At 32.2% G+C, this 15808-nt stretch overlaps 1 protein-coding gene across 7 annotated transcripts in view; it reads left to right on the top strand.

Annotated features, from left to right (window-relative positions):
• DGKB (diacylglycerol kinase beta) overlaps nt 1-15808 on the top strand; it is a 701584-nt gene that overhangs the window by 496786 nt on the left and 188990 nt on the right. For all 7 annotated transcript variants that reach the window (XM_038556980.1, XM_038556977.1, XM_038556978.1 and 4 more), the window contains one exon: nt 12870-12960. In XM_038556980.1, coding sequence (XP_038412908.1) covers nt 12870-12960 — 91 coding nt within the window. The remainder of the gene's footprint in view (nt 1-12869; nt 12961-15808) is intronic.

Below are 15808 nucleotides of genomic sequence, written 5' to 3'. Positions count from 1 at the left end.
GAGAGCCCCTACCCTCAAGATGTTGACTGTCTGAGAGGAAACCCATAAATGTTCATAATATTTTAAAGTGGTGAGTTTCAAAAGAAAGATATATATTTAATGTTTACAGTCAGTGTCATAAAGTGGTGTTAGGACTACCAAATATATTCACTTATGTGACACATGTACAGATGGTGACCTTCTATATGATAATCTTGGTGCATTTCCTTAGAAAATTCTGTTTTTCTTAAGTCTGTTGCTCCACGACTTTTGGTTCTTGAGATTTATGCTCCCGTGCAGTCTGGTCCTGAGCTTCATTAGCACCTGATTTACCATGAGTGCAGATGGTTATTGGAAATAAAAAGTCAGCCATTTCCTATGATTAAATCTCTCCTGGGCTGCATCTCTCTCGTAGCTATTTCCTTACTATTGCGTATGATTCATTTGCAAGCAGAACAGTGATTATTATATGATTGTTAAATCTAAAGTGGAAAGGAAAGTAGATTATTAGAAAAAGTCTAGTAGCTTATTAATATATATTATATGCTACAATGAAATGATTTTACTGAAGTATTAGCAAGATGATAGATTTATGGATGATGAGAGAAAATTACTCTATTGTGACTATTGAATGTAACAAAAGGAATTCAGAATTTTTCTTTCCTTTCTTTTTTTCTTTTTGTTTGCCTTTCTTTATGGAGTTATTGCTTAAATCAATAATCCCTCAAAATGCCTCCTCATCATGGTCACTTGCTTCTACTTTGGACATTAATATTATTGCGAGTCTAGAAAGCAAAGGAAGGGAACTCCAGGGTTGTTAATGGCAAAATCTATATTTTTTTAACTAGGAGGAAAGCAGAACTTTGTTTTTAACAGAAATATTTTACTAGTTTTATCTGCTCAAAAATAATTTTTACTTTTTTCACAAGACACTTTCATTTTGTGAAAACAGTGCAGTAGTTTGGAAATTTTATCACACTTTAAGAATTTTGCATATTCTTTATATTATACTGAATTAATAAAGTTGATGACCACATAGTATAAAGCCAACAAATATAAGAGAAACTTGTTGATTTCCCTGATTATTACTATATTTATTTGCCCTATCATATTCTTTTTCTTCAAAGTAAAAGTCTAGTTGTTCAATTGAAAGACAAATACAAGCACAATCACTAGAGCTCTTTTCTCTCTCATTCATTTCCATTATTACATTTATTTAGGTTACTTAGTTTCAACTCTGAAGGTTTGACTACACAAGAATTCTGAAGAATGAAATTCAGCTGTCACTTTGGTGATCTTTTCATAACATGTTTTGCTGCCATTTCCTGAATGTTCATATACCCTACAATTTTATCAAAAGAACATCCACATACCAAAGAAATATAAATTTTGTATGTGTACTGCAACTAACAACATACATCATAAGACACATAGGCTGTGAAGCTAAATACCTGCCCCTAACATGCTAGTACAATCTTATATTGAGCTAACTTTCTGCCTTTTAACTCTTTAGCCTTCTTTCATTTCATTTTGTTTTAGGTATCTGCTTTCTACCACAGGCCCTTTGTACTTATAATCACTTGTGCCAGAAATGTGTTTCCCTCCCAGTAGTTATAACCTCTCATGAGGTATCTTTAGTTTTCCTTCTGTCTTATCATAGCAATTTCACAGTATTTGTGTATTTGAGGAATTCCTATCTTTCCTACTACACTATATGGCAAGGACTATAGACAGAGCAATGGAAAGTTTTACTGACTTTTGTATAAGTTGTGCTTAGCATATTATAAGATATACAGCATGTTTTGGGGTGTCTTCTCCATTTCTGGTTAGCAACACACCAAACTTTGTGGCTTAAAACAAGAGCAATTAAGTATGTCTTCTGTTTCTGTGGATTGACTGGGAAGCTCTTCAGCTGCAGTAAACCAATGAATGAGCAGGGCTCAACTCTTTGATTGGATCTTCCTCTTCACATCATCTTCCATCCTGGGCTTCTTCACAACATGGAGTCTTTGGCACAGTGCTCCAAGAGGAGGGAAAAGTGGCATTTACAAGCCCCTTGTGGCCTGAGCTCTGGAACTTGCACACTACCACTTCTGCTACATTTCTTTTGGTCACAGTGATTCCCTAAAGCTAGTGATGCCCAGATTCAAGGGGTTGGAGAAAGAGATTTGTCTGTAGAAGGGAAAAGTGGCATAGCCCCACTGCATAGGGGCATACATAAAGGACTGGGAAAAATTCGTGTCCGTTAAATAATCTACCATTGTGTTCAGTAATACTTTAATTATTAATACAATTGTAATTCAATTTGGAAGTCCAGAAATTGGCTGATTAAAATGTTTCTATTTTGTTATATTTGTTTTGGGCTTTTATTTCATATATACTCTGCTCTAAGAATGAGAAGAGAGGCAGAGAGTGGTTTATTAATTCTAAGGGATAATAAGCAATCTAATCTCACATTTAGACAAATAATGACTATGAGCAATATGAGAATAGAAACTTTATTTTAATCATTGATGAATATTCAGTAACTAGAACAGTACTTGGAACATAAGAGATTTTCAGTAAGTATTGGTTAAATGAATGAGTGAACACAACTAAGAGACATTCCTTTCTTTGCTCTTTTCCTTCGTTCCTCGGGAAGTTGGTTTTTGTTTTCATCTATCTCAAATGATTAGGTTCTAAACTTTTAGGGAAATAGCTGAATAGGAAATAGAGTTCCTACTCACATATGTGATTTCATGAATCCATAATAATGAACTCTGGCTAAGATTTAGTGACACTGAAACATATTATATAATTATGAATAATCTTATGATTATTTTATGAGTATTTGACCATTCACTAAAAAGTGCCTCCCAGAAATTTTCTTTTGATACTGATGGATACAAAATGACAATGAGATATTCTCTCTAATCTGTATAATCTGTTGAGAATAAGAGACATCTCTAAATGAGTCATTAACCTAAATGAGTGACTATAAATATCCAATAATATTCAGAATGTAATCACTTCAACCCTATATGTAAGTTCAGATTTTAGTACTATTTTTGTGGACATGTTTTGCCTCAATTGAAAAGTACAGATGACGTTTTATTTAAATGCAACATATTCCAAAGTATTTCAACATAGCAAAAATTGGTGATTTATTGATTTGTTTATGGTAATATAAATTGAAAATAGTTTTATTTTATAAAATATTTCCAAGAGGATTTCATCTTCATTTATTATCTGTTAATACGAGCATGATTTCAAATAGAAGGAAATAGTATATGGACTGGGCATATTTTTAAAATAAAACTGCAGATAATACTAGAGAGAAAAAGAGAGGAAATGTTTCTTTCAAATCTGTCTTGGGATTTTTCAACATGTACTTGAATATACCAGCACAATGATTAATCCCCAAATTATAATGCCTACTTCTGTCAATTAGTTTATGTACAAGTCAGCCTGAATATTTTATATAAATTATAGCATATTTACTATAAACAAAAATAGATCATGATATTTCAGGGAGTCATCTGGGTCCCTTAAGATATAAATCAGTGACAAAAAAAAATGCAATCTAAATAAGAATAGATTTACTGACTCAGGTGTTAAGACTAGATAATTCTTCAATTTGATTAAAAATACCAATATTTTCAATATATCTCAAGTATCTGATTCCTATCTGTATCATTTTTATACACAATAAGTAATGTGTTTGTTAAACCACTCCTCAGTAACACTGGGAAAAGGGAAACTTGTCCCTTTTTTTTAGTTGTAGTGTGAGAGAAGTTTTAAGGTGAACAGCGTTTTAAAAATGCAAAGTTATGCTTCTTGTCACGGAATTAGAAAAGGACTGCTGATGTGTCAAGAAAAACAAAAGGTAAACACTTAACTAATTTTAAAAGAATAGAAACAAGTTTTATTAGAAGTATTTTTTTTAACTTGTGAAACTGTGGTAGTCTTCACAGAATAAAAGTAAGGGAAATAATGTGTGAAGGAGCTAGAAAGGTGTAATTTTTTTCTTATTTTTGCAAGTTTTTCAAAATATAGCACCTAAAAATTGGTTAAGAGAAACAGTAAAATGCAGCAAGGTATAATATGTTCTAATGAACATAATTAGTAATTTAAAATTATTTTATAATACTGAGGATAGCAATAGAGAAGTATTAATTGGCCTTTTAGTGATGGAAAGTAAATGTGTATTCAAAAATATTTGTATAATATCTTTTTCCTCAAGATGAACTCCTTATGTTGTATTATGAAACTGCTTTGTCTAGTGATTTGAGATGTCATTCATATTTTAATATGCAAACATATTTTAAATGTCATTATTCAGAGTTATTTAATAATGTGAACTCCTTGTAGTTCTTAAGCGTTTGAAGTTACCGTTCAATTTATATTCTAGTTGTAGAGAGTTGTCCATGTGTCAGGACAGAATACAGGAACTGTTTTTACTGTAAGTCTGCTGAAACTCTTGCATTTAATTAATTTCCCTGAAACTAAGTAGGGACTTTTTAAATATCTGTTGAACTATATTAACACTATATTCTTATATTAACTCTATATTCTTATAACTGGTGTTTAAATATTTGATTGGTTTAGAACATTAAAGAGAGAGGGTGACAGAGAGAGACAGAAAAAAATGAAAGAGAAGGAAGAAAAGTCAGTTGGTGAGAGGTAGAAAGAGAGGGGATGAGCAAGCAATTCTTTCACCATCTAGCTCAACATACTCAATTCATTTCATCCCACTAGTTGTCCCTGCTGCCTCTGAAGGCTCTTTGGGCTTGCAAGTAGCCCTCCCAGGGGGCAGTATTTTAAGCCTGTGATGATAGTCTCATCCTCATTTTGGTAAATGCAAAAACATAATTGTATCATGGCTCTCAGAAGTGATCAGGCTCTTACTCATTTGTTCAAGTTTACTAAGTAATAAAATCTATATATCACTTAAAATAGAGGGGAGGAGGTGGTAATTCCTTTCCAGGAATTAGAATACGGTTCCATTATTCAAGATATCCTATCCGTAGTATCAAAATGCACGAAAACTAAATTAACTCCCAGATTGCTTGGTAATCATGAATTAAAATAAGGCAAAGGGATGGGTTGAGGAACTGTCATTTCCTTCCTTAAGGAAGTCTTGCTCTTCCCTTTTATTATGTACGTGCTCATGGCAACCTGTAAACCTTTGTTTTAACTCTTACAACAATTAATATGAAATCATTTAAGATATTTTCCTGATAGAGATTAAGTATTGTGCAAGCACAGACTTCTTTAATTTTATGTACAAATGTAATTACAATGCCTTTTGTAGCACCATGGCCAGCGTAGGTGCTTGGTATGGAATAAATGAATTCCTATCCCACCAGAGAAGAACAGTTTAGCTTCCAGAGTTAGGCATGGAGATATGCTAATTCTCATATTTGTAGTGCCTTCCTCTTTTTGTTTTTAAACATATGGAAGGCAATGTTCATGTAATAGATGCTTTCTAGTTATGAATAAAATAATCCATTTAAATAAGATATAGCTTTCTTTTATATTAAGGCACACAAAGCATAATTACATTTTCACTATCAATTTCGGCTATGCTCTACATTTTCCTGTTCATATTAGTGAGAAATACTGTATCTTAAATATTTCTCCAGTGATCTCATGGTGTATTTCATCAATTCACATATCAACAGATGACTGTTTTTAAATTATTTGATAAGTGGGATGGGTGAAGGAAAGACATACGGACTTCTGAGCTGCTTAATAGTCATTACAGACTTCATTGACAATCAAAGCATAAGATGCAAATTAGAGATACTTCAAAAAGGATTGTTTTATGAATTTTTTCAAAGATTATTTCAAATATATATACATGGAAATAATTTTTAGAAAATTCAAGAGGACACCAAGTCTGATGACAAAATCAAATTTAGTGGTAGTGTCAAGTCTAGTCAAATGATGAGCACAAGTAATTATGTTGAATAGATATCCTCCATGTTAACTCCTTTATCTGTTCCCACAGAGTTTCACATCTAGAAAAATAGTATTGTATGACAAATAGATCACCTCATTTAGATTTTCCAAATATCTCATTCATAATAATTTGTGTGAAAATTATCTAATAAACAATAATGAGCTGTGTTCAGAATACAGAAAGTAACAAAATACACAAGATAAATAAAAGCTTATTTATAAATCTCACAAGAGTAAAATACAGAGACAGACTGTTTTCAGAGTTGGCTGATAAGGCATTTAACTCTGTCAGGGATCTGGGTTAGCATCTCTGGATTTCCCATGCCTTTTCCTTCACACTGGCAAATTGGCTGCTCCATCTCCAATTATAATCTCCTTATTTGGCAACATGCAAAAACAGGAAAGGAGGGACAGAGCTTTTATTTTGCGTGTGCCTCTTTACCAGAGTGGAAAATCTTTCATGGAAGCCCATAGTATACTACCCTCAGGTCCCATCGGTCAACTCTAGATTACATTGTTATCTTTAGTTTGCTGATTTCAGGAGAGAGGAATAAAAGCTCTTTTAAAATAGAAATATGAACAAAGGAGTCATCTAATGATGACCTATCTGAACTCTAACATTTCCCTTTTGGCTTAGAAAAAAAAGTTTCAGGTGATGCTGCATTCATTATTTTATTTAATGAGAGACAGTATAGGAAAAAACCTTGAATTTCTTGAGTTAGGTTATGCTCCTTCCATATGATGTGGGGAGAAGTTCTCAGCCTCATTGGGTTCACCTGTGACAGTGCCATGCTCAATAAGAGTAGCAATTATTGCTATCACAAATTTCTTTTTTTTTTTTTTTTTTTTACAAATTTCATTTAATCTTTCTAACAATTTTCTTAGGGTAACTTTTATGATTATGAAACATTTAATAGTAAAGATCTAACTATTACTGAAAGATTGCATTGTAAACATGCTTGGACATAATTTAAACATTTTATAGGTTTAGTTTTACATTTTGTATGATTATTAATTTATCACAGCTCTTTGGAAACTTACTGTGTGTATACATACTTCTTTAGTATAGATTTTGCAATGTGGCATCACTACTCCTTTTATACTTTTCCATTCTTACATTCCTAATTATTTCTGGTAAAAGAAAAAACAGAGAAAACATTTAGGAAAGAAATTACCAGCATCACAATAGAAATTCTTATAGACGAAACTGCTCATTTAGACCACATATTGTTTCTCTTTTATATAGAGAATTGAAAAAAAAATTGAAAAATCATACAATTTTTTTATCCTTAGAGGCATCCTTTTGTATGAGAGATTTCTTTTCTTATGTAAGAGTACTTCAGGTTAAAAATTGTATTTTTAAAATATCCATCTTTTTTCACAAACTAAGATGGAGTATTATATGATTCTGTCTGAGGTTTCTATAGCTTGTTTCATCATCTCCTGAGGACTTACCAAGCATATCTTACGAATCAGCATTAGATACAAGCATTTTTATATGTCATTAAAAAAAATTATAGCTTTACCTGTTGTTTGGAGATGTGTAAAAATATCTGCTCTCTTTGGTATGAATATAAAATATCCCCACTGTAGTCATTACAGCTGTTTCTTCCTTATGAAATAATATTATCAACAGTATTCACTTGCTATGAAAGGAGTATAAATTGCTATTTTAAAAAATAACATGAATTTCAGGGTATCAGTAAAATATGTAGTATTTGATGACACAGAATATAGGGTCACTTCTGCTACTAGTATGTTCCTAAGGATAGTAATTGCCATAAAATTATAGTTTCAAATTGCTATAAGCAAATATAATTATTTACATACTTAAATGCTTGATACTATGATTTTTTATAAACTGGAGTAAAATTTGCCATTTATTCCAAAATCTCAAACTTTGAACAACCTTTTTCATAACCATGTATTAGTGTATTTAGAGTTACCGGTCAAAAGCAAAAATTAAATCTCTCATTTCATTTGGTTGGCTATGGCGTTCGTTATGAACAAATACCTATTACTGTAGTCCATACAGATGATGGTTTACAGCCTTCAAGAGGTGACAAAGTAACTGCAAGTTTCTCCAGCTTTTACCCTGTTGTTAATCTATGGTTGTGGCACGGACAAGTCCCTGCTGCCCTGCCACCCTTCTGTTCGCTGCCCTTATCCCATGAGTGCTTCTCTCTGCTGGAGTTGCAGCTCTCAGATGGCTGCTGGTCCACCCATGAAACCAAGTCCCACTGGGGCCCAACCACTTGGTTTGTGGTTTCTTTTTAAAAATAATACCTCACTGTGTTTTGGAATAAATGAGTAACTTTATAACCAATGTTTAGTGTAATGTCTTTTGATAATGAAAAACAAAAGTGAATTGATTCTATGACCTAAATGTACCACTTTTGGCACTGACCCTGTTGCCACGAGCCACCAGTGCTGCATGTCTTATCACGGATATGTTAGACAAGTTTACAATTCCTGTTCTGTTCCTACCATATTCCATAGAATTAGGAGACTGAATTTTAACATTAAAGTTAGTGAGTTGTTAGAAACACTATTCTTCACAAGACAACAATTTTCAAACCAGATTTGAAGTAACTGTTGAAATGTTTTCAGAACAGGACAAAAGTGAAAGAAAGCTAATGAAAAAGATGACATTTTTTGAAACATCCTTAATGAGTAGAAAAGCATATTGGCTTTAAATCCTTTTTAACTAGCTACTTAAGACCTTATGTGTTTGCTTTCATAAGAAAAGCAATGCTCAAAAGGGGTTTATTTTCTTATCTGATGAGCATGTTTTCCATACAATGTGGATAGAATAGCTTAGTTAAGGGTGCTTGAAAAAAGGATTCATGTGTCTAATAGAAGCCTTTTCAGTTTTATACACATTAAGTAGTAATATATTAATAATATATATTTATAATATAATAAAAATAAAAAAGACATCTGTGAGAAAAAAAGTTGACCTTTAATTTGAGTAATTTTACTGAATTAAAACTTTCTGTGTATTTATGACTTGAGTTTTCTACAGTAAGATAAATGAGGCAGTTTGACCCCTCTCTTTATGTTGCATCTTCATTAGCAATGAACTTAATATCTAATTAGGCTCTTTGTTATTCTTTTTGGGAAATGCACTAGCAATTCATGTTCCGTTTGTTTGTTTTATGTTTGCTGCATTTACGATACTTAGCAGACAAAAACCAAATCAAGAGACGTGTACCAGGAAGAAAAATTCTAAGGAAAGTATATTGCTAGAAATTAAATTACCAAGTTTAGAACTAAATTTCATAATGAAGAGAGTGATCTTTTGCTTGAGTAAAATCTCTGATCGTTTACATTTCCCTGAGGATATGTAAAAGTGGCAAAGTTACTATTAGTAAGAAAATCTTGATAAAGGTGAGCTAATTTTTTCTAAATTTTTACCTGAACATCTGGTAGCCAAACACTTTAAATATTAAACTGAAGCCTGTAGACTTACAATTAAATTCATTGAAATAGAGTTTAATATATTAATGAAAAAGATTACAATAATATGAATAACTTTTTGTGGGACATTTGTCATCATACCTGCGATCACAAAACCTGTCTAAGAATACAATATATTTGACTTTGGTGTGGGATATTTCATAGTGTGTTAAATGTCCAGTTCCCTTATTCTTAAAGTCCAAAGCTATAGATAGGTTTTCTCTGACAAATTTGAGTTTGAATTATTTGGAACATTTTCTAATGTGAGCCATAAAAATAAATAGCATACATGTTTAAATGTGCTTTTTTGCATTTCTACAACCTAAAGACCAGTTTGGTTGAAAAAATAAAATTTAACAGCTCTTAATTTGTCATGTGGAATCTGATTCTATGTGTTTTTTATTACCTCCATATATTTATCTAAGTGAAACATAAAATGTTGTAATAATGGAGAATTTAAAGCAGCTTTTGCACATGAGCAGTAATGCTAACTAATATGGTGAATAAAGGCTGAATGTAAATTCTCAGAATTCTTTTTTTATGTATTTACTAAAGTTGGTATATTTTGGTTAGCTGATACAACTTCCCCATCATCTTAATTAAACTGAAGAATTTTGATGGACAGAATGGAAAAAAATAGAGAGTAATCATTATGTGCAATAAAAAGTCTTGTGTGCATACATATACATGTGTGTATAAGTGTGTGCATGTGTATTCAGTTTTCTAACTGCAGCACAGTATACATTAGGTCACAGAACCTACCATCATATAAATCCAAAGTCCTTCTTTTGCTGGGATAATGCTCTGAAATTCCGACATGTACACCAGAAATAACTTTGGTATGGCAGAAATTAGTACAATCTTAATATTACAATTAGGTTCCTATTGATGCTGCCTCACGTATGCTCTTCAGATTGAATCTCTCTTCTCAGTTTCCATCACTACTTGGTTGAGGCCTTCAATTATGTTTCATTTGTTCTATTCCAACAGCCACATTTCTGTTCACTATTAGCATTCAACATTTTAGCCGTTTTATTCATTTCTGCTAAACTTATTGCTCATATAACAGAGCTGGCCATGCCACTCGACTGGTAATAAACTTCTGTCAGCATCCTATTAATCTAGAATATCACATCCAAACCCCTTAACTTGACATACATATCCTGAAACAGACCCTTATTATATCATACCCTGTGTTCTCTTAAGTTACTCTGCACTCCTAAAACTTCCCAGAACTTGTCTTTCTCGTTTGAGGGCCTACTTCTGCTTACTTATTAAAATGTTGCCTTCTTTCCTAAAGCTCTCTGCACTCTCCTGAGTAAAAGTAGTTGACTCACTGAAATACTTCCCCATAACACTTGGCTCATATTTTTGAAGAGCATTAACTTTTTAATGATTTTGTATGCCCATAATCTTACAGCATTCCGAGCTCCTTGGTGATAAAGATAATTGTATTCATATTTATATATTTAGAATTTATCACAGTAGCATATGGAAGTTGATATCCTTATTAAATATTTGTTGAATTAATGAGTGGATGAATATATGAATCCAGGAAGGTCTGGATAAAACTAACACAAAAATGTTATTAGAAAACTTGCTGGACGTAGAAAGACAATTCCAAATAATCATAAAACATCCTCTTATTATCCTAAGATTGTCTCGAAACTACTGCATATGACCAATATTTCCCTCTTAATTTATTGAATGACATGTTTTCATCAGAGTGAGTCAAAAGGAAAATACTTTTAATTTTTGTAACTTCAGACAGTGAGTAAATTTGCAAAATTACATGTATTCTCTGAAGTAGATATTTGCATTAATTTAATATAAATTTGTATGTAGGCTCAGGCCCACAGATCTTGGTGTTAAATGTTTACCCTTGTTTTATCTAATTAGCTATCATCTATTTTTAACTACTCATTCATAACTCAAGGAAAATATTCTCTAGAAAAGAATGAGGATTCATGGTACTAGAATACTAGGAATAGGAAACTTTCAGACTACTGGCACAATTATGGCAATTGATACAAGAAAAGCTAGTGAAGGGATGCCTGGATGGCTCAGCGGTTAAGCATCTGCCTTCAGCTCAGGGCCTGATCCTGGAGTCCTGGGATCGAGTCCCACTTCAGAATCCCTGCATGGAGCCTGCTTCTCCCTCTGCCTATATCTCTGCCTCTCTCTGTGTGTGTGTGTCTCTCATGAATAAATAAATAATATCTTAAAGAAAAAAGGAAAGAAAAGCTAGTGAAAATTTTGTAAAGAAACAAGATCTTGTATGAGACTATATTACTGAATATATCTAAGTAGATGAGATTATTTTTATAATTTGTAATTTCATATCAGAGAACTCTATTCAACACAGTATAATAATAAACACTGTATTGGGTTCCATGTTGTTTTCCATAACTAATCATAGGGCTGAATTAAGTAGTAAGGTCCTTACCACATGTATTTTAAGTTGTTGAACTGTTTTACATTCTATTGTGAAAAGCACATGTCATCATTTGTAAGTCAAAAAGATTAATTTGATGAGAGAAGTATATTTGAGTATGACAAAAATTTTTGTTTTGCCTTTATGTGTGAAAGTATGTATCTCTTTATACCTGTATTTTCTTCTAATTGAGGGCATAAAACCTTGTTAAAATATGTATAATTAAAAACTGCATTTTTTCATGAAAATTAATTTTTAAATCCAGTATTAGGGTAATATAAAAATCTAGTCAGTCTTTGTAAAATTACATTATATCATCATAAATTTATTCACCTGGTACAAAGAAAGATATGGTTACTGGGTCAAGGGAGACAATAAGTTTTGATACTGAAATATTTTAAACTGTATTTTCTTTGTAACTCTTGTTATATTAATAAATACTATTAGTGCTTCTTTAGCTTTTCCATCTTGTATCATAATTTCCCACTATTATTCACAGAAAGGAGGACCTTATCTTAAAAAAATAATGAATAGTTATCCCAAAGTTACTAAATTTTAGCTTTAGGGATAATCACTATTTTTTTCTTTTTAATATGCTATTCAATCTTACCAATTTCTAATGAATACATAACCATCTGGAAAAATTTAGCATAGTTAGCTTAGTCTCATTTTTCTCATAAAAAGCGCCAATCAGGTTTTTTTCTCTTTATGATTACAGAATGGCTGGTCTAAATCAAGTTGTATAAGAACAAGCTAAGAATTATATGAACTAAAATCATATTTAAAATCTGAGCGACCAATATATAGAAAAGTCAAAGATATACTTGAACTTGTCAGATCAACACATTCCTGTACTTTCCTCAGGGGCAATCATACAATTTGACACCAACATTTAAGCTTCGAAAATTATGTGACCATCTATTACATTATGAATGATGTTATATGTCCTCAAACCTTTTTTATGACATATAATATAAGACAGGGCAACTTCATTTAAAAAAATCCTTTCTGCTATTGATAATTGCCTAAGCTGCTTCTTCCTTTCCTTTTTCAGAATGAAGAACAAATTTTGGTATTTTGAGTTTGGCACATCTGAAACTTTCTCAGCCACCTGCAAGAAGCTACATGAATCTGTAGAAATAGAAGTAAGAAAAATGAGTTATATTTTACAATACAATGAAATGGTTTGACTTTGATTATCAATATGTTATAGAGTTATACTTTGAGAAATCCACATAGCTTTACCTCACAATTCTAAAATTTCATTACTGTCGCTCATTGGGATTCTAGCATTCTCTGAATTATTAGTATAAAGTTAAGTTTTGAGTAGGAGTTGTTTTAATACACTATAAAAGGATGGAGGTGGAACACAACTTTAGAAATCAATGGGGAAGTTACTAGACATAGTGTGAATAGAAAAATGTAAAATAAAGGAAAGTATTTGAAGAGAAAAAATTTGCAAGATACATTAAAAAGTCTTTATTTTGGGGTCTCAATATCTTATAACCTTTAAAACACAGTTCACTGAAATTGTACTTCCTTTCATGAATAAAGGTTAAAAAAATATACTTTTCCATTCCATTCCCATTCATTAACTAGATTTTTCTCAGTTCCTGAGGTTGCCATTTTCCCATTACATTTGTAGGAAGTGGAAAAGCTACAAAAAGAGAGCAAAGAAAGCAAGAAAAGACACACTTTGAAAAGATTTGGAGCAAATAGGTCTACCAAAAAATACAGATACAGTAGGACTAAAATTTTTGGAGATGAGTTATAATAGAAAATAACTTAGTTTTATTGAGAGATTTTAGGGGATAAAGGAAAAGGAAAAGTTATGTCTTGATGAGTGGCAAAGATAAACCCTTGGAACAGAATTATGAAACCAGAACACCTAATGACTAGCTGATATGAATTGTGAAATATTGGCTTCAATATTTTTTATTTTAAAAATAAATGTATAACTTGTCGGCTGAGACCTAAATCATTAGTGGCATATATTCAGCTAATAAGTTTGGTAAACAAAAGTAGTATGGACCTATTGGATCATAATGGCCTGGCTAAGTTTTTCATTCTGACTTTCTAATTTCCTGTTAATTATAATGAAGGCAAAAGTGATAGTACTTCAAAATGTAACATTTTTTGGACTTTTGTAGTGGATAAATTGAAGTCTTAGAAGTAGAATGGATGATCATGGAATGGAAAATAACCTTCATGACTGAATCCGATCATAATGCTGAAAAGGAATATGATCACAAAAGTGAAGGACTTGGGATGAACACGGACTTTCTGTGATTACTATTTATCAAGATTTATATATGTATATATTTATATACATCTGTAGAGAGTGATATATTTAGATAGTTACATATGTGCATATATATTTATAAAAAATAAAAATATCTCCTTACATTCAAAATCATTACTTTACGGGATCCCTGGGTGGCGCAGCGGTTTAGCGCCTGCCTTTGGCCCAGGGCGTGATCCTGGAGACCCGGGATCGAATCCCACGTCGGGCTCCCAGTGCATGGAGCCTGCTTCTCTCTCTGCCTATGTCTCTGCCTCTCTCTCTCTCTCTGTGACTATCATAAATAAATAAAAATTAAAAACAAAACAAACTTTAAAAAAAATTCTTAACATAGTGGATTTTGATCATTTCTTACCTTCAGAAACCTATGCTCAAAGACAATCTGTAGCAGAAGGCAAAAAAAAAAAAAAATATGGCTTCTGGTTGAATGTAGGGTAAATACTCTGAAACCTCTTGCACCTCTCCTTTCCTTACCCTACCAATGAATATAGATTGAAAAAAAATTAGCTAGGAGAAATGGATATTCCATGGATAGGAAAACTCAGTATTGTCAAGATGTCAGTTCTTCCCACTTTGATCAGTTGATTCAATACAATTTCAGTCAAAATACCAGCAATTTTTTGTGTATATATCAACAAACTGATTCTAAAGTTTATATGGAGAGTCAGGAGACTCAGAATTGCAATACAATGCTGAAGGAAAATAAAGCTGGAGGGCTCACACTACCAGACTTCAAGACATCCTATGAAAGCTATCACAATCAAGACAATGCAGTATCATTGAGAGAACAGATAAATAGATCAATGGAATGGAATAGAGAACCTACAAATAGACCCCCTTCATAAATTTACTCAGCTGTCTTTGACAAAGGAAGAAAGACAATGCAACAGAGCAAAGGAAGTCTTTTTAACTAATGGTGATAAAACAACTGGACATCCATGGACCCCAAAAAAAACTGCAAAAATGAATTCTCTCTTAAGAAAAATGAGTTGAAAATCAATCACAGATCTAAATGTGAAATGTGCGATTGTAAAACTTTTAGAAGGTAACATAGGAGGAAACCTAGATAGCCTTGGGTATGGTGATGCCTTTTTAGACAAAACACCAAAGGCATGATCATTGAAAGAAATAATTGATAAGCTGGACTTCACTGAAATTTAAAAAAAAAAAAAAAACCTGCTCTGTGAAAGACAGTGTCAAGAGAATCAGAAAACAAGCCACAGACAGGAAATAATTGCAAAAGATATTTCTGATAAGAGCCTGTTAATCCAAAATATACAGACTCTTAAAACTTACTAAGGAAATAAACAACCCCATTGAAAAAATGGGCAAAACATTTCAACATACCTCTCCAAAAAGGATATACAGATGGCAGATAAACATATGAAATGATGTTCCACATCATGTCATCAGAAAAATGCAATTAAGACAGTAATGAGATACAACTCTACACCTATTAGGCTCCTGAAAACACTGAATGCTGGTAACTCTCATTTATTTCTAATGGGAAACAGACTGGTACAACCTCTTTGGAAGACAGTTTGGTGGTTTGTGACAAAACTAAATATACTCTCATCATATGATCCAACAATCGCGTTCCTTGGTATTTACCCAAAGGAGCTAGAAACTTAACATCAACACAAAAACCTGCACATGGATGTTTATAACAGTTTAATAATTGACAAAATTTG

The sequence above is a fragment of the Canis lupus genome, chromosome 14 (genome assembly GCF_011100685.1).
Source record: "Canis lupus familiaris isolate Mischka breed German Shepherd chromosome 14, alternate assembly UU_Cfam_GSD_1.0, whole genome shotgun sequence".
Lineage (NCBI taxonomy): Eukaryota > Metazoa > Chordata > Mammalia > Carnivora > Canidae > Canis > Canis lupus.
The sequence above is the reverse complement of the archived record's forward strand: the minus strand, read 5'-3'. Positions and strand labels throughout refer to the sequence as shown.